Source organism: Lynx rufus, unplaced genomic scaffold (assembly GCF_022079265.1).
Source record: "Lynx rufus isolate CCGP_SWC_20201006 ecotype Redwood Valley unplaced genomic scaffold, mLynRuf1.p SCAF_55, whole genome shotgun sequence".
Classification (NCBI taxonomy): Eukaryota; Metazoa; Chordata; class Mammalia; order Carnivora; family Felidae; genus Lynx; species Lynx rufus.
This window is the reverse complement of record NW_025814873.1, coordinates 172024-193111: the sequence shown is the minus strand read 5'-3', so window position 1 is coordinate 193111 and position 21088 is coordinate 172024. Positions and strand designations below refer to the sequence as shown.

The 21088-nt window shown below is 43.3% G+C and overlaps 1 protein-coding gene and 1 pseudogene across 1 annotated transcript in view; one reads left to right on the top strand and one right to left on the bottom strand.

Moving 5' to 3' along the window:
- Window positions 1-1819: 1819 nt before the first annotated feature.
- Window positions 1820-21088, top strand: part of ZNF10 (zinc finger protein 10) — a 67323-nt gene continuing 48054 nt past the window's right edge. Inside the window, exons 1-3 of the mRNA XM_047101047.1 lie at window positions 1820-3256; window positions 4982-5077; window positions 18048-19205. Coding sequence (XP_046957003.1) covers window positions 3049-3256; window positions 4982-5077; window positions 18048-19205 — 1462 coding nt within the window. The 5' untranslated portion in view covers window positions 1820-3048. The remainder of the gene's footprint in view (window positions 3257-4981; window positions 5078-18047; window positions 19206-21088) is intronic.
- Window positions 7277-7386, bottom strand: LOC124527826 (uncharacterized; annotated as a pseudogene).

The window sequence follows — 21088 nt, the reverse complement described above, 5'->3', positions numbered from 1 at the left end:
CTTTTTTTTTTTTTTTAAATAATGGACTTCATTTTTTTCTTGCCTTTAAGTCTTACACAAACTATTCCCTCCACCTGGAACAATGCTCCCGGATTCAATGGGCCGACTCTTTTCAGTGTCTAGTTCCTCCTCCCGCCTCCCTCCCCCTGGGGCCCCGAGCCCTTTAAGGGCAGGGCGGTGTCTGGCTTGCGCCCCAAAACCTTCCCTACGCGGCCACGACAGCATCCTGCACGGCGTAGGGAGGAAAGGAGCCCCTAGGTCGTTCTGGCAGTTCAGCTACTCCAGCTCCTCTTTCCGAAGGGCGTCGGGGCAGGTCAGAACCTGGGAGGAGGAGCCGGGCCACCCCGGGGCTGCGTTCTCCTGTCACGTCCGAAGGATGCAGTGTCCGGGCTCGGCCGACGGGAGCCATCGCTGCCCTGGCGCGAGAGTCTCTTAGAATCTCAGCCCTTCACGCGGGAATTCCGTTTACTACAGCTGCCGACGCTGGTGGTTTGTCGCGGAAGTTCGGGGCCCGCAGTCCGTTTGGGTTTCGTAGCAGGTCTGAGGGTGGAGTCTTGGTGTCAGGCTCGGGACGTGGAGCATTATGGGAGTCGTAGTTGAGGCCACCGGGATTTTGGAATAGTCTCGGGGCATTCTGGGAGTTGTAGTGTGTGGGCCACAGTGTAGTCCTAGGAAGTGTCGTCGTCCCAGGCCCCCTGGCTCTGGCGCTGCGTACGCAGGTGCCTGGCATTCTGGCAGTAGTAGTGCGTGAGGGGAGCGCCTCAGCCCTCGCGGGGGAGGCCGCGGTAGGTCTTCGGCAGTGTAGCCTTCCGAGGCCCGCGGGCTCTGGCGCTGTGTGCGCAGGCGCGGGGCGTTCGGGCATTGGTGGTGGGTGATGGGAGCGCCTCTGCCCTGGCCCCGCGGCCGCGGTGGGTCCTGGGAAGTGTAGTCGTCCGCGGCCCGGCCTGGTCGCGGGGTCTGGTGAGAGAGGCTGTGGCGAGTAGAGTCCCTCCCGGGACGCGGATCCGAAAGTCTGGCTCGCTTGGGCCCAAGATACTTAAAGCAGCCCCCTCTGTCCGAGATCCCCTCCAGGTGGCCCGAGCCGAAGGCCACCTGCAGCTCGAGAACGCCTCGTCCCCCCCTCCCGGCTAAAGGCGCAGAGGAAACGCGCCGTCCTGTGACCCCGTTACAGGAGGCGGTGCCGGGGTGCGGGTCGGGTCTAGGCTCCCCGGATCCCACACCGTGGCTGGGAGTGACTCCCTTTGGCGGCCCCGGTCCTCTGGGTGACGAGGAAGGGTGGGTGGGTGGTTGTGCCGCGGTGGGAGTCCGCAGCCGGTGGGGCCCGGTCGCTCCGGGACGGCCCGCGCGCTCAGGGCTGCCTTTTCTCGCTGCCAGCTGTGCCGTTTCCCCCTGCGCTCCTCGGTCCCGCCGCGAGCCATGTCTCAGGTGAGCTGCTTCCTTTTTTCTTTCCCAGGGCATCTGTGTGCTTCAGGACTGGGGGACAGAGGCTTGCTTTCTCCGGAAGCGCCCTGCTCTGGTCCTCCCCTTCGGGCACCTGGACCTGAGGGGACGTGGGAAGGTTGACGGGAACCCGTTGTCCGGTTGTGGGCGGGTTTCGGAACTGGGGGAAGGTCGGGAGCCGGCGGGGGAGGGGGCGGGTGTGTTAGGTCACTTCTTCCTCCTTTTCCCGGCGTTAGAATGAGGAGTGCTTTACTCTGTCCCTCGCTCCAGCTACCCCTTTCTCAGTCGTACATATTAAAGTTTATTTTTGAGAGAGGGAGAGAGGAAATCCCAAGCAGGCTCCTCGTTGTCAGCGCAGAGTCAGAAGTGGGGCACCATCCCAGGAACCGTGAGATCATGACCTGAGCGCAAATCGGGAGTCAGATCCTTAACCGGCTGAGCCACCCGACTGCCCCAATCATATTCTAATTAAGCATGTACTTTCAGCACCTGTGTCAGTGGTCTCAAAGTGGAATTCCTGGACCAGCAGTATCAGCATCACGTGAGAACTTACTAGAAACGTATAGTCATGAGCTCCCTTCCCATACCTTCTGAACCAGAAACTCTGGGTGTGCAGTTCAACAGTCACTCCCAAGTGACTCTGATGCGTGACCCATCCTGGGTGTGGGGGGTTCAGCTGGGGCAAACAAAACCTCTGGCAGTTGTTTCACAGAGGTGGGGGTAAGAAGGCCAACTGTTTGATTTAGTTCCTGTTTTTAGTTCTACTTCTCTGCCCTACATACATTGTCTCATGCTTGTCTCCAAATCCAGATGCTCTCCCAAATTTGCTGGGGAGTCCAGTTTCCATCTGTGCTGCAGATTCCGTTGTTGAGAAAATAGCTTCCTTTGCTAGTCAGTAACCTTTATCGCTTAAAACTTTTTTTTTTTTTTTAACTGTAAGATACAACTGCCATGCATCTGGAGCTCTTACTAGTTTGACCCCTTTTAAAATTTCTGCTCATGCTTAATGGTTCTGTGGGTTACTGAAGCAGTGCAAAAGCAGGCCGTGAAGTGGGGGCACATTATTGCTGCTAACCCTGAGGGGAAAGCTTTTGGTTCCATTCTGGGACGGGGGACATGTCTTCCTTGGGTAGTCTTTCTTACTGCGTATCCTTGTTCTGTGACACTGCTTACATCCCGGGTAAGTTTCATAGCCCTTTTTTCAGGAATGGCGGTAACCGTGTTGCACTTGAGTGCATGCCCCTTTTTAAAGGTACTGCTGCTGTCTGCTGTAGCCGGTTGTTACCATGAAGATATTCTTGCCGGATCTCATTAAAATAGGCTGCTATCAAGGAAAATAAACACTGCCTACTGAATACAAAGGGACTGTCTTTGTTATTCATTAAGTGTTCTAAGATTCTAAGAACTTGAACAACGAAAGGCAGAAATCCATGTTGTTCATGTGTATAATCCTTTATCTTTCACAAAATGGTAAATTATGTCAGGACAAATTGTATTTATTTTTTTCCTTTTCTCCAATTATGCAATAAAACAAAACAGCTAGGCTCTTACTAGTTAGAATTCTGAAAACCCCCATTTGCTACTCTATGCATACACTGTCTACTCTCCATGGTGAGACTCATTTCACTCCTAATCAGGGCCTTTGGGAGCATGGGTGCTGGTTGTGCAGATATCTGTATATCATTTCAGGGGTCAGTGACATTCAGAGATGTGGCCATAGACTTCTCCCAGGAGGAGTGGGAATGGCTTCAGCCTACTCAAAGAGATTTGTACAGACATGTGATGTTGGAGAACTACAGCCACCTGGTTTCACTGGGTAAGCGTATTCCTTCTTATCTCCTCTAAGTCAGAATTTAAACTTGGGGACGGCTGTTGTAAATCTTGGTTTTCTGACTTAATATTCCCAAGGAAGGTATGTTAGTTTTCTTTTTGTTTGTTTTTTACATTCATTCATTCATTATTTTAGGGAGAGAGAGGGAGAGGGAGTGTGTGAGTGGGGAGGGGCAGAGGGAGAAGGAGGGAGAGAATCCTAAACAGGCTTCACGTTCAGCAAGGAGCCTAATGTGGAGCTTGATCCCACAAGGCTGGGATCTTGACCTGAGCTGAAATCAAGAGTTGGGCGCTCAACTGACTGAGCCACCAGATGGTCCTCTTTTTTAACTTTTTAAGATGGATTATAAGCACTGAATCCTAAGCGTTCATGTTTACATCTGGTAGATATTTCTTTTTCTTTTTTTTTTCTTAATGTTTTTGTTTATTTTTGAGACAGAGAGAGACAGAACATGAGCAGGGAAGGGGCAGAGAGAGAGACACAGAATCGGAAACAGGCTCCAGGCTCTGAGCCGTCAGCACAGAGCCCGTTGCGGGGCTCGAACTCACAGACTGTGAGATCATGACCTGAGCCGAAGTCGGACGCTCAACCGACTGAGCCACCAGGCGCCCCAAGATATTTCTTTTTCGAAAAATTTTATTTATTTATTTTTAACATTTATTTATTTTGAGAGAGAGTAAGTGAGCGGGGGAAGGGCAGAGAGAGAGGGAGAGAGAGAATCCCATGCAATCCATGCTGTTAGCGCAGAGCCTGACACAGACACTTAACTGACTGAGCCACCTAGGTGCCCCTAAAGATTTTATTTTATTTTTATTTTTTATTTTTAATTCTTTTTTAACGTTTGTTTATTTTATTTTATTTTTTTTTTTAATTTTTTTTTTCAACGTTTATTTATTTTTGGGACAGAGAGAGACAGAGCATGAACGGGGGAGGGGCAGAGAGAGAGGGAGACACAGAATCGGAAACAGGCTCCAGGCTCCGAGCCATCAGCCCAGAGCCTGACGCGGGGCTCGAACTCACGGACCGCGAGATCGTGACCTGGCTGAAGTCGGACGCTTAACCGACTGCGCCACCCAGGCGCCCCACGTTTGTTTATTTTTGAGACAGAGAGAGACAGAGCATGAATGGGGGAGGGTCAGAGAGAGGGAGACACAGAATCTGAAACAGGCTCCAGGCTCTGAGCTGTCAGCACAGAGCCCGACGCAGGGCTCAAACTCACGGACCATGAGATCATGACCTGAGCTGAAGTCAGCTGCTCAACCAACTGAACCACCCAGGCGCCCCTAAAGATTTTATTTTTAAGTAATTTCTACATGTAGTGTGGGGCTCAAACTCACAACCCTAAGATCAAGAGTTGCATGCCCTACTAACTGAGCCAGCCAGGTGCTCCTACATCTGGTATTTCTTTAAAAAATTTTTAAAAAAATATTTATTTATTTTTGAGAGAGAGAGTGCGTGTTAGCATGAACAGGCAAGGGGCAGAGAGAGAGAGAGACAAAGAGAGAGAATCCGAAACAGGTTCCAGGCTCCGAGCTGCCAGCACAGAGCCTGACGCTGGGCTCGAACCCATGAACTGTGAGATCATGACCTGAGCTGAAGTCGGATGCTTAACTGACTGAGCTACCCAGGCACCCTTGGCATTTCTTTTAATGGCTCCTCTTCTAGGGACTGAAGGACTGATTTTGAATTTATTTCCTTTTCTGCAAGCAGGTCTTAACATTTCTAAGCCATATGTGGTTTCCTTATTGGAGCAAGGGAAAGAGCCCTGGTTGGAGAAAAGAGGTGTGAGAAGAGATCTGTTTTCAGGTGAGTAAGTTAATAACAACCCAACTAATCAATGAGAATGCAATACTTTTTTGTATGTTGGTTGGAAAGTTTTCCCTTAAAGATAGCAGAGGTATGGAGACTATGAAGTCTTGCCCACACAGCTCCATAAGGAACCGCGTTCACACCCATTTACCAGTCTGCCTTTAGTTCTCATCTTATGCTTTCCCCGCTTTCTTACAAATAGATGTGTGCTTTCTTTCCATCGTTAGCTCTGTCTGGGCTCTGGATTTCAATTCTTTTTGAATTCTTCTCCCTGTCTTTCTTGAAATTGACCTCTGTTTCTGTTGCCTAAGTTAAAAGGTATATATTTTTTCTGTGTACTACTGTTCCAGTTAGCCACCTTGGAAAGACTGATTCGTTGCTTTTTGGTTACCTGATGGCTTTATTCGTTCACTCACACATTCCTTTAATGTTTATTTAAAAGACTTTCTCTCAGGTGCTACAGAGAGTAGAAAATATAAAAAAGTATAATAACCACCAAAGAAATTATAGTCTAGTGAGATATAATAGGTCTGTAAATAATTTCATTAGATGTCCTCAAATTGTCAGTTCAGCAGTGAGGAAAAACGAATTCCTATTTGTTTAGGCCTAGATGATTTGGATAGGGATAGTAGTAATAGAAGCAGAAAAGACAGGAAAGAGATCAGTTTTGGAGAGTAAGTGCTGAATTAGTAAAGAGATGTGCTTGGTGTGAGTAGATGATGGTATTTCCAAGTGAAGAGATGCATAGGCTGTTGGAATAGATCACGGAAAACAGTTCAAGTTGGAGATGTAGATGTGGGAATTTTAACACTCAGAAGCAAAAATTGAAGCCCTGAGATTGAGCAGTGCCTGAAAACCTTCACCTTCAGTTGACAGTAGAATGGCTGGTGAAGCTCTTTAAAAACAAATGGCCGTGCCCTGCCCTGGAAGAGTCTATGGAGAGTAGACTTGAAGATCTGTGGAGCCTAAATTCTTTTTTTTTTTTTTTTTTTTTTTCAACGTTTATTTATTTTTGGGACAGAGAGAGACAGAGCATGAACGGGGGAGGGGCAGAGAGAGAGAGGGAGACACAGAGGGAGACAGGCTCCAGGCTCTGAGCCATCAGCCCAGAGCCTGACGCGGGGCTCGAACTCCCGGACCGCGAGATCGTGACCTGGCTGAAGTCGGACGCTTAACCGACTGCGCCACCCAGGCGCCCCAACTAAATTCTTTATTTACGCAGGGTTCTGTAAGTTCTTTCGTTGATTCTGAAACGAACCTCTCCTGGAGGTACACTGACCTTCCACTGAGATAACCGGAGACAGCCTCCGTGTGCCGGAAGCAGCAGCTTGGAAGGACTGGTGAGGGAGCAGGAGCAGGTGTCAGGAACACTGAGCTCCATCTGTCGGGAGAGCGGTGGTTAATTGCATGTGCTGCAGACTTCCAGGAGGGTGTGGAAGGTACTGATGTGGGCTGAAGTCATGAGTGGAGCAAATGCAGGGAGAGTTCTTCATTTAAGTATGAGCTGAAGAACAGTGTCCTCTTGTACATGTAAAAATAATAAAACCAATAAAACTGTACAGGGGAAGGGAGGGAAAAATTGCCGCTAGTCCCACTACTTCCTCCCTCCCTCGCTTCCACCCATCTCTGTGCCCGGTGTGGGGCTTGAACTCATGATGTCAAGGATCGAGAGTCTAATGCTCTCCCGAGGGGTGAAGTGCCCCTCCGTTACCTTAATACAGCTTGTCCAGTTTTTGTGTGTTCATTCTAGTACCTCTGTCTCCCTTTTTTTTTTTTTTCAAACAGAGTAGGATTTATTGGTGGCACAAAGGTGGGGGGCAGTGGTGCTGAGGTTCTCATGAACACAGGGCTTGCCATGTGTCCAGGGGGCCACGATTAGGGATGTATTTGACCCCATAGTTATTTGGGATGAACTGTTTTTTCAGTCATCATATCTTCAAATTCATGCGCATTAGAGTTAGTGAAGCCCCACTTCTTGGAGATGTGGCTCTTCCGGCAGCAGGGAACTTGAACTTGGCCCTGTGTACGGTGCCAATCACATGCTCCTTATTCTGCAGCTTGGTATGGATGGACATGATTTGGCCTGTGCGGACCCTGGCCATGGTGCCCTAGGGCTTTCCAAAGGTCCCCCCACGTGCCTGTCTGGAGCCCAGATTGGGGATAGCATGAGGTCAGACATGAAGGTCCACTGGAAAGGACTGCCTCCTCTAAGGCAACTCACAGAAGCAACCGGCTGCATATACGACTGAGGAGGCTGCACACCAGGCCCCATGGGGAGACAGCACGGTTGGCTTAATTGGCTGCAGTCCAGTACATTTTTGAAAGGTGAAATATCACACAGAAATAATGCATAAAACATAAATTTGCAGCTTAACCAATTACTAAGACACCCATGTAACCACCAGTCAGGTCAGTAAATAGAACACTGCCAGGTCCCTAAGAACTTTCTGAGTGCTCACTCCTGCCCCCACTCAAAGGCAGCCTTCTCTTTAATGGGAGTAACTTAGTTTTCTTTATAGCTTTGTCATCTGTTTGTGTCTGTAATCACTATAGTTTAGGTTTGTATGTTTGTGAACTTTACATAGAGGGGTTCATAATGTATATGTTGTGATTTGCTTCTGAAAGTACTTTTAAGATTTATGCATTTTGCATATTACCCTAGAGGTCGTTTCATTGTACAGCTAAGCCTTCCCCCGTTTATTCTATTATTGAGGCCTTCTTGGGTTGTTTACGTTTTAGGGCTGTCGCAGGCAGTGTTACTATTGTCCCTGTATCCTGGCACGGGTTTCCTGGGGTGATATTTAGGGCTGGAATTGCTAGGTCAGAGGACAGTGACCCTCCTTCACATTATTAGATAATGCCAAAATGTTTTCCACAGTGCTTTTACTGACTTACGTTCTCACAAACACCGTACGTGGGGTCCTCTTGTTCCCCAAACTCACCAATGCCCAAAAGTTAGGCACCATAATATTCAACTCTCAGAATAGTGTGCAGTGGTAGCTTGTGGCTTAAGCTTGCATTTCTGTGTCCTCCTCGTTAGGATAGTGGTGAGTGTCCCCGCCTGTCATAAACTTGCATTTCTCTGATTACTAATGTGGTTGAGCACCATTCTGTGTGTTTATGGGATATTTAGATACCATCATTTGTGAAGTGCCTCTTGAAGGTTTTTGCTCATGTATTGGATGACTTACCTTTTTCTTACCGATTTGTAGAAGTTACATATCTCAGATTCAGATTCTTTGCTAATTATTGTCACTCACTGCAAATATCTTCTCTCACATGTGACCTACTTTCCCCCTTAATAACTTTTTTTGATGAATGGAAATTCTTTTTTTTTTTTTTTAATTTTTTTTTTTCAACGTTTATTTTTGGGACAGAGAGAGACAGAGCATGAACGGGGGACGGGCAGAGAGAGAGGGAGACACAGAATTGGAAACAGGCTCCAGGCTCTGAGCCATCAGCCCAGAGCTCGACGCCGGCTCGAACTCCCGGACCGCGAGATCGTGACCTGGCTGAAGTTGGACGCTTAACCGACTGCGCCACCCAGGCGCCCCGATGAATGGAAATTCTTAATTTTAGTGTGGTCAGATTTACCAATCTTCCCCTTTATGGTTGGACTGTTTAAGAAACTGTTTCTTACCATGAGGTCATAATGAAGACATCTTCCTGTATTTTCTCTTAAAAAGCCTGGTCTTTATGCCATTCTCATTTAGGTCCATAGCCTATTTTGAGCTTATTCTTGTGCGTCATGTGAGTTACTCGTCAGTTTTGATCCCTTCTGTGAGCAGATCCAGTTCTCATAGCACCATATACTGATGTGTCTGTCCTTTCCTTTTGTTGTCTTCAGTTTGTCATAACTTAAATACCATTTTTTGTGTATGTTTCTGGGTTCTCTGTTCTTTAGTGAATCTCTCTTTTTCTATCCTTGCATACATCTATTCAGTCTTAGTCATGGATTTAATAATGGATAACATTTTACTGTATTTGCCTTACGGCACCCTTTTTTTGCTGAATAATTTAAAAGTAAATTACAGGGGCACTTGGGTGGCTCAGTCAGTTAAGCGTCTGACTCTTGATTTCGGCTCAGGTCATAACCTCATGGTTTGTGGGTTTGAGCCCTGCGTCGGGCTGTGTGCTGTCAGCATGGAGCCTGCTTAGGATTCTCTCTCTGCCCCTTTCCTGCTTATGCTGTCTCTCTCTCTTTCAAAAGAAATTACATTAAAAAAAATTTTTTTTAATAATAAAAAAAGTAAATTATAGACATCTCAACATTTCACTCTACAGTACTTCACTATCGATGAATAAATGGGACATTTCCTACATGAGCAAAATGTCATTTTTCATACCAAAAGAACAGTTTTGCCTAGTATTTTTAAAATTATTTATTCATATAAGTTTTTAAATTTTTGGGGGGGAGAACGTGTGTGAGCGAGCACACACTGCGGGGCAGGGACAGAGAGAGGGAGAGCGGGTGAGTTGCCAGCAGGCTCCAGCCTCCACACTGAGCCCGATGCAGAGCTCGATCCCATGACTGTGAGATCATGACCTGAGCCAAAATCAAGAGGCAGTTGCTTAACTGACTGAGCCAATCCAGGTGCCCCTAGTATTTTTTTTAAGTGCACTGTCCATACATAAATGCGTCACAAGTGCGTGCTGGTTGTCCTGCCCTGCAGGATAATGAAACGTTTCTGTTTCTCTGTATGTCCTGTAACTTTCATTGTAATGTATTCATTTTGATATTTTAAGACTTTGGGTCTTGTTTAAGTCACATTGAGATGTTAATTTTATTTAAGCAAGTTTGAAGCCATCAGTTCTAACCTCTCTCCTATGTATGCGGCTCCGGGACAGCCCTGTCTTTAAAGGCTTTGTGGGTCTGTTGTACTTGTCTTGCATGTGCACCTCCTACTGGCCTTTCCGAACTTGCGTGGTTTGTTCCCCTTTGTTTCCGTTTTCACAGTTTCTAGTATGTGATGCAGGGTCAGATCCATGCACGTGCAACTCAGGGATGAGCCCAGGATTTCATACACAACTTTACGGGAGCACTTTCCTGAGCTACCTCTCCTACACGTTTTGGCTCCCAGGCCCCCCTCTTTCAAGTCTTCTGGGTAGAAAGGCAGACCTTTAGTTTCCCCTCTGCTCTGTATTTCCTGCAACTGTGTCTGCCTCTGCAGCTGAGTAACAAGGAGACAGGGAGAAAAAGAATAAAAATGGGTGGGATCCCTGTGCTCTTGGGAACACGGATTTTTCTGCTGAGAGAGAAAACTCCTTTCGTAGAGTTTTAAGAGCCTGTATGGCCACCACTGCTGCTAGATGCCTTGGGGTTAGGCAGGAATGGGAAATGAACAGACAAAAGATAAGATTTCTCTCTGACTAGTATAGACCCTCTTTCCCATTCCTCAGACCAGAAATAGAGGCTTCTCTGGGAGCTCTTTTTCCTCATACCTACTGCCCAGTTCCTGGTTTCATGCTGCCTTTGGCTTTAAGCCTGGAGAGTTTGGAGGGGGAAAAAAACCTAAGAAACTCACCACCAGTTCACTGTTACTTTAAGGTCTGATTTCCTTCTCTAATCACCTTGCTACCCTTTACTTTTTAGGGCTCTTAGATGTGCATTCTGTGCACAGCGTTTACCTACATGCAGTAGGAGAGACAGGTCAGAGTGCACGAACTCCATCTTTACACGACTGGAACCATTCATCTTGTGTTTTGTAAGTGGAAAAAAAAAGCAAAGCAAAGTTATAGCATGTAGAAAGAGGATACTAATAAAATGAGAATAGGAAGTTCAGTCTAGATTGAACAGGAGTATAAAGTAAAGTAAAAGGAGGAAAATGGTGGGGATTAAGGATGGTTAGGGAAAACATCGGTCAGATCCAGATCGTGCAGGCACTTTACAAGCCATGTTAATGAACCTAGAGCTCCTCCTATTAGGGAGTCATTAAAAGATTTTAGGCAGGCGAGCGTTTTATCTTAGCTAACGTTTGGAAAACAGGTTTGTTGGAAGCAAGACTAGGAAACAGCTCTCATTTAAGAGGTGTTGCCGTGACCTCGGCCAGATGTAATCATCACATGAAGTATGGAGGGGTCCAGGGAATGAGTGGAGGAACGCAGGTTGGTAACAAACTAAGGAAGTGGACTCAAAGGGACCTGGAGAAGCCTGAGGAAACGTAGTTGACAGCACTCTCCATGGCGTTGCTGGGGGGAAAAAAAAAGTGAAGGGGAAGGAAAGACTGTCAATTTGTGACTGAGTTTTGGGGCTTTGTGGGATACTTGAATATATCAGTTCAGTAGGTAACTGGGTATCATTCTGGAGCTTAAAGAGATCACAGTGCTTCTCAAATTTCAGTCATTTTGAGAGTTTTAAAGCACATATTTCAGACCCTACTCTGGAAAAATCTAAGTCATTACTTTTGGTTTAGAACCCAAGAATCTGCATTTTTAATTTTTTTAATTTATTTTGAGAGAGGGAACACGTGAGAGGGCGTGAGTGGGGGAGAGGCTGAGAGAATCCTAAGCAGGCTCCACGAGGACAGTGACACAGGGCTCAATCTCAACGAACCATGAGATCATGACCTGAGCTGAAATCAAGAGTCAGATGCTTAACTAACTGAGTCATGCAGGCGCCCCAAGAATTTGCATTTTTTTAAGTTTATTTATTTTGAGAGAGAGAGAGAGAGAGAGAGCGAGTAGGGGAGGGGTAGAGAGAGAGGGAGAGAGAGAATCCAAGCAGGCTCTGTGCTGCCAGTGCAGAGCCTGATGTGGGGCTCAAACTCACGAAACCGTGAGATCCTGACCTTAACCGAAACCAGGAGTCATACGCTTAACTGGCTTAACCGAGGTGCCCCCCAAATTTGTATTTTTAACAAGCTCCCAGATGCCGATACTGAGCTAAAGTACATATATGGGAGTTATTTTCACAGCTTCTTAAAATTTTGAATCTTCCCTGTAAACTCCCTGCATTCCCTGTGTGTTGTTGAACTTATTCTTAAGCAGCTTTACCTAGTTTCTTTTTTTACAAGTCATATTGCTTTTCTGCAGGAATGCTAGTGAATTTGTATATTTATATCCCTCAGTCTTTATTGTAGCAATAAAAATACCCTAAACCTTTCTTTGCTATAAATACTGTAATGCTTTTTTTTTAATTAATAAACTTCTTAAAAAGTAGTTTTAGGTTCACGTCAAAATTAAGTGGAAGGTACAAAGAGTTCCTATATACTCCACCCCCACCACAACTTCTGACACTGTGGACATCCCATACCACAAACTCATATCACAATAGTACATTTGTTACAACTGATGAACCTAGATTGACACATCATCACACAAAGTCCATAGTTCACATTAGAGTTCATTCGTGGTGGTGTGTGTATTCTGAGGGTTTTGACAAATATATAATGAATGACATGTGTCCACCATTTTAATAGCGTACAGAATACTTTTACTTTCCTAAAAATCCTTCACGATCTGCGTGTTCCTCTCCCCCCACCCTGCCCTGAAACCCCTGGCAAACACTGATCTTTTTATTATCTCCATGGTTTTGCCTTTTCCAGTGTGTCATATGGTTGGAATCATACAGTACTTAGCGTTTTCACATTGGCTTCTTTCACTCAACATTGTGCATGTAAAGTTCCTTTATACCTTTTCATGGTTCAACAGTTTGTGTCTTTTTAGTGCCGAATAACGTTCTATTGTCTGGATGAAGTACAGTTTACTTTTGCATTCTCCTGCTGAAGGATATCTTGGTGGCTTCCAAGTTTTGGCAATTTTAAAGAAAACTGGTATAAACATTCATATGCAGGCTTTTGTGTGAACATAACTTTTGAATTAATTTGGGAAGATACCAAAGAGTGCAATTGTTGAATCATGTGGTGAGAGTATGTTTGGTTAAGAAACTGCCAAACTATTTTCCAAAGTGGTTCTACCATTTTGCATCCCCACCAGCAATGAATGATAGTTCCTGTTGCTTCACATCTTTGCTAGCATTTGATGTTAGTGGATTTTGGCCATTCTAATAAGTGTGTACTGGTATCTCATTTTAACTTAGAATTCCCTCATAACATGATGTCGAATATCTTCCCATATTCTTACTTGCCACCTGTGTATCTTCTTTGGTGCAGTGTCTATTTGGGTCTTTTGTCCAATTTAAAATTGTATCGTTCATTTTCTCATTGAGTTTTAAGAGTTCTTTGTATATTTTGGATGCTAGGTCTAAACATAAAATATGTCTTTTGCACATATTTTATCCCAGTTTGCAGCTTGTCTTCCCATTCTCTTGACGCTGGTTTTTGCAGAGCATAAGTTTCTTATTTTAATGAAGTCCATCCAGCTTATCAATTACTTTCATAGATCATGCTTTTGGTTGTTGTATCTAAAAAGCCATTGCCATATCTAAGGTCATCTAGGTTTCCCCGTGTTATCTTCTAGGAGTTTTATAGTTTTGTGTATTGCATTTAGGTCTATGACCATTTTGAGTTAATTTTGGTCAAGAGTGTAAGGTCTGTGTCTTAATTCATTTTAATGCATATGGATGCATAGTTGTTCCAGGACCCATTGTTGAAAAGATGTCTTTGCTCCTTTGTCAAAGATCAGTTGACTATAATTATTCTGGTCTATTTCTGAGTTCTCTACTCTGTTCCATTGATCTACTTGTCTTTCTCTAGAACCAAACTGTCTTCATTACTATAAGTTTAGAGTAAGTCTTCAGGTTAGGTAGTATCAGTCCTCCGACTTTGTTCTTTCCCTTAAATATTCTAGGTCTTTTGCTTCTCAATATAAACTTTAGAATAAGTTTGTTGAGATCTGTAAAATTGCTTTCTGGGATTTCATTGAGTCTGTAGATCAGGTTGGTAAGTGTTGTAGACCCTAAGTCTAAAGTTCTCTCTTGTCTAGCAAAGGAGCGGGATACAGGATTAAGGCGAGAGATGGCTAATGTCTGGGAATAGACAAGAGCACTGAATAAGGGTCTTTGCCCCGTTTTTATTGGGATCAGAAGGCTAACATGGTGACAGATGTGCACAAAGTGACAATGAATCTGTGAACATTAACTCATGGACGTGGCGGAAAGGGGGTCTTGAAGATATTTGGGGTTAGGTGTTTGGGTTAATACAAAACAAAATCCTGGCGCCGGGCGGCGGGGAGGAAGGTTGTTTACAGTGGACATGGGGCACCACCTCTGTTTATCTCAGCCTAGGGGATGAGACAGGTAGGGCGAGTAACCTCAGGGTTGACAAGGCACCTTTTCTTTTGTTAACCATCTCCGCTCAGGGCGACTTTGCCTGCAGTGCAGAGTAGCGTCTATAGCCCAATTTACCTGTTTATCTAACTTGGTCCTTCCCTCCTTTCTGCTATAGTACTAAATTGGGGGGGGCACTTCTGCCCTGAATGCCTAATCTTGTTTATTTCACATACCTCTGTTCTATATTGGTACCTTTGCACTTCCCTATTCTGGGGCCTTTTCCCCTCCCTCTCTATTCTGGGGGCTCTGCACCCCCTCGCTGTTCTCGGGTGCCTTTGCCCCTCCCTCTCTATTCTGGGGTGCCTTTGCACCTCCCTGTTCTGGGGTTCTGATCTTATTACCCAAACTCGGGTGTGAGCATCTTATGGCTTTGTCCTTCTTTATGCCTTTGTAACCCATTGGTGTAAGCCCAGGGGATTGCTAAGCTTATTTCCCACAGGTAAGAATTGACATCTTGACAATATTGAGGCTTCTTATGAATGTGGAATATTTCTGTCTCTCCTGTTACTTTTTATTTCATATCTTTCATCAGAGTTTTGTAGTTTTCCTCATACAAATCTGGTACATGTTCTATTGGGTTTATACCTAAGTATTTCATTTTTTTTGGTATGCTAATACAAATAGTAATGTCTCAGTTTCATACTGCATTTGTTCATTGCTGGTATATGGGAAAGACTGACTTTTGTACATTGACTTTGTATCCTGCAACCTTGTTATAATTACTTACTCCAGGTTTTTGGTTTTTGGAATCTGCATAGGTAATACTGATATCTGCCAAAAAAAAGTTTTATTTCTTCCTTGCCAATCTGTATACCTTTTATTTACTTTTTATGTCTTTTTTTTTAATGTTTGTTTTTGACAGAGAGAGAGAGAGAGCACGAGTGGGGGAGGAGCAGAGAGAGAGGGAGACACAGAATCTGAAACAGGCTCCACGCTCTGAGCTGTCAGCACAGAGCTCGATGCGGGGCTCGAACTCACAAACCATGAGATCATGACCTGAGCCGAAGTCGGATGCTCAACCGACTGAGCCACCTAGGTTCCCCTTGTTGTTGTTGTTTTTTTTTTTTTTAGTGTTTATTTTAGAGAGAGAGAGAGAGAGAGAGAGAGACCAACAGAGCATGAGCCAGGGAGGGGCAGAGAGAGAGGGAGACACAGCATTGGAAGCAGGCTCCAGGCTCCGAGCTGTCAGCACAGGGCCTGACACGGGGCTTGAACTCATGAACCACGAGATTGTGACCTGAGCTGAAGTCAGACGCCTAACTGACTGATCCACCCAGGCACCCCCTTTTCATGTCTTTTTACATTAACTAAGAATTCCATCATGGCATTGAAAAGCAGTGCTGAGAAGGGACATCCTTCCTGTGTTCACATTTAGCAGGAAAGCTTCAGATTTTTCACCATTAAGTCTGACATTACCTGTAGATTTTTTGGTGTTCTTTATAGCTTGAGGAAATTCCACTCTATTCCTAATTTGTTGATTTTTTTTTTTTTTTTTTAACGAATGGGTGTTGGATCTTGCAAGGCATGTCTCCTGATGGTATGTTTCCTCAGTTTTTGTCTCAGAAAATCTTTATTTCTCCTTCACCTTTGAAGTATAATTTTGTAGGGTACACAATTCTAGGTTGGTGGATTTTTTTTCTGTCAGCATTGTAGTACGTGAAGTACTTCCTCAATGATCTTAAGTAACGTGATAGAGGATTTTTTTTTTTTCATGAGAAGAGAGTCAATGCATCTAAAATTTTTTGCTTTGAGCATATTAGGTTTTGATTTATCATAGGAACCCTTTGTTACATTAAGAATGAATCTTTGTATCTCTTTAGGCTTTTAATAAGTGTAAGTGCTTTGTTATAGCAGATCCATTTGGGAATTACCAAAAACCGTGTGGGCATAGTAGGCGATGGAAGAAGGGGAGGTGATGTTGAGTGAAGGAAGAGGGGGGTGAGGAATATATAATTAGCGTTCTATTTATGTCTTGTACCTAATTTTCTTGGTTGTGCTTTTGACTCTCAATGGTCTGGGAAACCATATGGCAGATAATATACTAACTCTGTGCAGTTAACATCAATGGCTTTTTCTAATATCATGAAATATCTAGGTTCACCTGACTTATATTTCAGTTCCCAACTAATTTCCTGAATGAAGCCTTTGTTTATCTGTTGCAGTGATTTTTATGTGTTGTTTCTGATCTTTTATACAATTTTTATTCTAAATATAATGAATTTACTCCTTTCTTACATTATTAATTGTTTTCTTCTGTGTCTTCTTTATCTCCCTATTTAATTTCTCAGCTCATGAAAAGAATTATTCAGTTTATATCCCCAGGGCTCTTACTGAGGTGCTCAGTAGATATGAGATTGGTTTATAGAGGAGTCAGGAAAGTAATGTGAGATTTTCCCTTTATTGGGGCGCCTGGGTGGCTTAGTTGATTAAGCATCCGACTTCAGCTCAGGACATGATCTCGCAGGTTCAAGCCCTGTGTCAGACTCTGTCTGACAGCTCGGAGCCTGGAGCCTGTTTCGGATTCTCTGTCCCCCTCTCTCTTTGTCCCACGCTGCTTGTGCTCTCTCTCTGTCTCTCAAAAATAAATAAGCATTAAAAAAATTTTTTTTGCTTTATTGAGATCATTTTCTTAACTGTTATTTCACTCTTTCCTGTATCCTAATCTTTCATTTTTACATGCCTACCCTATAAATATAGATCTTGATCCTTTGTTCAGATATGTATTAAAGCAATAGATCTATTTATATTTCCTAGAAGCTTATGGTCAGTGATAATAGAAGATAGCACCCCCTCAAACAAAATAAATGTCACAGTGTGTTTTAGAGGAAAATGAAGTTTTTAATGTGTTTTTGGATATAATTTTAAACTTCCAGAAAGCTTGCAAGAATAGTATAAAGAATAACCACAAGCTTGTTACTGAAATTTACCTACTGTGGACATTTTACCTTGTTTGTTCTATCCTTTGGTATATGCTTTTTTTCTTGAAACATCTGAGAATAAGTTGCATACATCATGGCCTTTTACTCCTACATATTTCCTAAGAATTAGGATATGAGTGAATATATTTTTTAAAAAGTCTTCATATTATTCATATTATAGTTTCTGTTTCCCCCCCAAAATGATAAAGTTAGCCTGGAGAAAATCGGGGCCTATGTTTGTCTATCAAAAGCATCTGATGGAAAGACACTGTTACACCAAAGTAGAGTGTCAGCTGTCAGTTTGGAAAGTAGAGTTAGAGTGAGGGTCATAGACCGTCATTGTCAGAGGTACCTTTTACTTATTTGGTCATTTAGAATAAGTTACTGTAAGGTGTTCCAAAGGCATTAAGTAAACAGAGTGTGATGTCTTTGTGGGACGTGAGGAACATTTGTGGTTTATTAGCAGCATTATGAAATTGTCTTTCTCAAGTCATTTTGGCCTCAGATAAAGTTTAAGTGGAGCTGAGGACTAAAACCCATCCTTCCCAATTATTTATCTTCGTGTTCTGTTTTATCCTCCCTCTTCAGTTACTTCTGCTTAGCTTTTCTTGTTATTTACCTACATCTCCCCTCTGATATGTTCTGAATTTCTGGGCTTACTGTTCTGATTTCAGTCTCCACGAGAACTACAAAAACTGTGAAAGCTATGCACTGCTGAGATGCCTTTTTAAAAAATCTCTCATTAAAAAAGTGAGGAGTGGCTTTATCTTACTCAACACAGAAAAAAAGAGAAACAACTGCTTTGTTTTTTCATTTTCAGAACCAAATCGTGAGGTCAAAGAGTTTTCTCAAAAAAATGTCATTTATGAAGATGACTTACCCCAGTGTTTGGTAGTGGAAAGAATTCTAAGCCACGGCCCTGAATATTCCAGTTTTAAAGGAGGCTGGAAATTCGAGGAAGATACTCAGATGCAAGGAAATCAGGGGTGTATCCGGCAAGGAACAGTGTCTCATCAGGGAGCCCTGTCTCAGCACACGAGTATCAATACCGTGGAGAGGCCCCATGGATGTCATGAATGTGGGAAGACTTTCAGTCGGCGCTTTTCCCTTGTGCTACATCAGAGAACTCATACTGGAGAGAAACCATACGTATGTAAGGAATGTGGAAAAACCTTTAGCCAGATCTCAAACCTTGTGAAACATCAGATGATACATACTGGAAAGAAACCCCATGAGTGTAAGGACTGTAATAAAACGTTCAGTTATCTCTCATTCCTCATTGAACACCAGAGAACACATACTGGGGAGAAACCCTATGAATGTACTGAATGTGGAAAGGCCTTTAGCCGTGCCTCAAACCTCACTCGACATCAGAGAATTCATATAGGAAAGAAACAGTATATATGTAGGAAATGTGGGAAAGCCTTTAGCAGTGGCTCAGAACTCATTCGCCATCAGATTACACATACCGGAGAGAAACCTTATGAATGCATTGAATGTGGGAAGGCATTTCGCCGTTCTTCACACCTTACTCGGCATCAGAGCATCCATACTACCAAAACCCCCTATGAATGTAATGAGTGTAGGAAAGCCTTCCGATGCCACTCATTCCTTATTAAACATCAGAGAATTCATGCTGGAGAAAAGCTCTATGAATGCGATGACTGTGGTAAAGTTTTCACGTGGCATGCATCCCTTATGCAACATATGAAAATTCATACTGGAGAAAAGCCCTATGCGTGTACTGAATGTGATAAAACCTTTAGCCGGAGCTTTTCCCTCATTCTACATCAGATAACTCACACTGGGGAGAAGCCCTATGTATGTAAGTTTTGCAATAAGTCCTTCAGCTGGAGCTCAAACCTTGCCAAACATCAGAGAACACACACTCTAGAGAACCCTTATGAATATGAGAATTCATTTAATTATCACTCGTTCCTTACTGAACACAAAGAAATTCACGCTATAGAGAAAACATAAGAATATGGATTAAGAAAAGCAAACAGTTAATGCCTTAACTTTGACTTCAAAGGATTCTTGGAAAGAAGCCTTATGTGAATATGTTCAATGTGAAGAAAAATGGGTCATACTTGATTGAACATCCTGGAGAAAAAATAACCTAGGAATATGTGGGAAAGCCATTAATAGCTTTGCATTCTTTTTGTAATATCAGAAAATGAAATCAGTCAATACTGAGAAGCCTTCATTTGGTGAGATTCCCTTACTCTACATTTGTAACTTCCTACCAGACAAGGATACGTGGCCAATAGATGTGAGAAAGCTTTTAATTAGAAATTGGCCCTAATTCTGCATCTGTCGGCTCAAACAGGGCAGAATGTGTGGGTAAGATTGCACTTTTTCTTGGACATCAGAAAATTCATAATGAAGCAAAGTCATGCAAACACAATGATTCAGGAGTGTTTTTTGTACCATGCAGTATTTATTAGGTTTTAAAATACTCTTCTAAAGAGAAAACACAACACTATAAATGAACTGAATATAGGGTGACTTTCTGCATTATATCAAACTACAGAATTATACTGGGGGAAAAACTACCATTGTAATGAGTGTGGCAAAATCTTAAGAGTTCTGAGAAGTCATACTGAAGGGAATCTGTGGGAGGTTTGTTTTTTTTTTTCTTCTTTTTTTGGGGGTGAGGTGATTTTTGCTTTAAAGCAAATTCAAAAAGCTATGAATAAATATTTTATTTTCTAGTTAATTAATCTAGTACTTGCAGAGTTTTTTCCACACATTTGTGATTGTGAAAATGCAACTACCACAATATCGATATCACTAACAAGAGTAATGCGCTTTTGTTGAAACATACATGATTACTGAAACCTTTTTAATATATTATGGCTTTAACTGTGAGACAATTTGGATTTAAGGTTATGCTAACTCATGTTTATCCTTGAATATGACTAGACCTGTTTTAGTCTGAAATAAATGTAAATAAGGTGTGTCACAGGAAAATGCCAAGGTACTTTTCCTCTTGTTCCATTTACAGTAGGAACATTTCTTTTGTAAGCACGTATTTGTCAAAATAAATCAGATGATGTTTTCACTCTCCATGTACACCTTGCCCATTTTTTAATGTCCCAGTTAAAGGTGTATCTTTCAAGCATCTGTCTGCCTCCTTTCAAGAACTTACCTTGCATTTAATATAGATAATATGCAACTTAGCACTTGAATAAGTGCCTTATTTAAGTCTGTTTTTTTCATGTATGGGTAAATCTTTCACAAAGTGAGAGGCTGGCATTTTTCTCTCCTACTCCTTGTGACATACATCGCTGCTGCCTGATAATTTTCTCCAAGCCTCAATCTCTACCAGAACAACTCCGTGGTACAAATCCTCCCTTTCCTTTGGTGTGCCTGGCATTATTTTCCTAGCACCATATGGGGGTCTTTGGTGAACAAAAATGTATTTATCATTTTAATTTTTTTTAATGTTTTATTTTATTTTTGAGACCAAGAGACAGAGCATTAGCGGGGAGGGTTAGAGAGAGAGGGAGACACAGAATCCGAAGCAGGCTCCAGGCTCTGAGCTGTCGGCACAGAGCCCGACGCAGGGCTCGAACTCACAGACGGTGAGATCGTGACCTGAGCTGAAGTCGGAAGCTCAACCAACTGAGCCACCCAGGCGCCCCAAATGTATTTATCATTTTAGAGGTTTGTAACATTGAGACGTGGCCATAGACTTGTCTCAGGAGGAAGGGGTTGATTGGACCCTGAGCAGAAGTTATATTGGAACATAATGACTGACAACTATGGGAACCTCATCCAAGGTTACTATTCCTGCAAATTTAGAACCTGAACTTAGGTATCTTTGCTTTCTCTTTAGGAAATAGGGAGTGGGCTTTA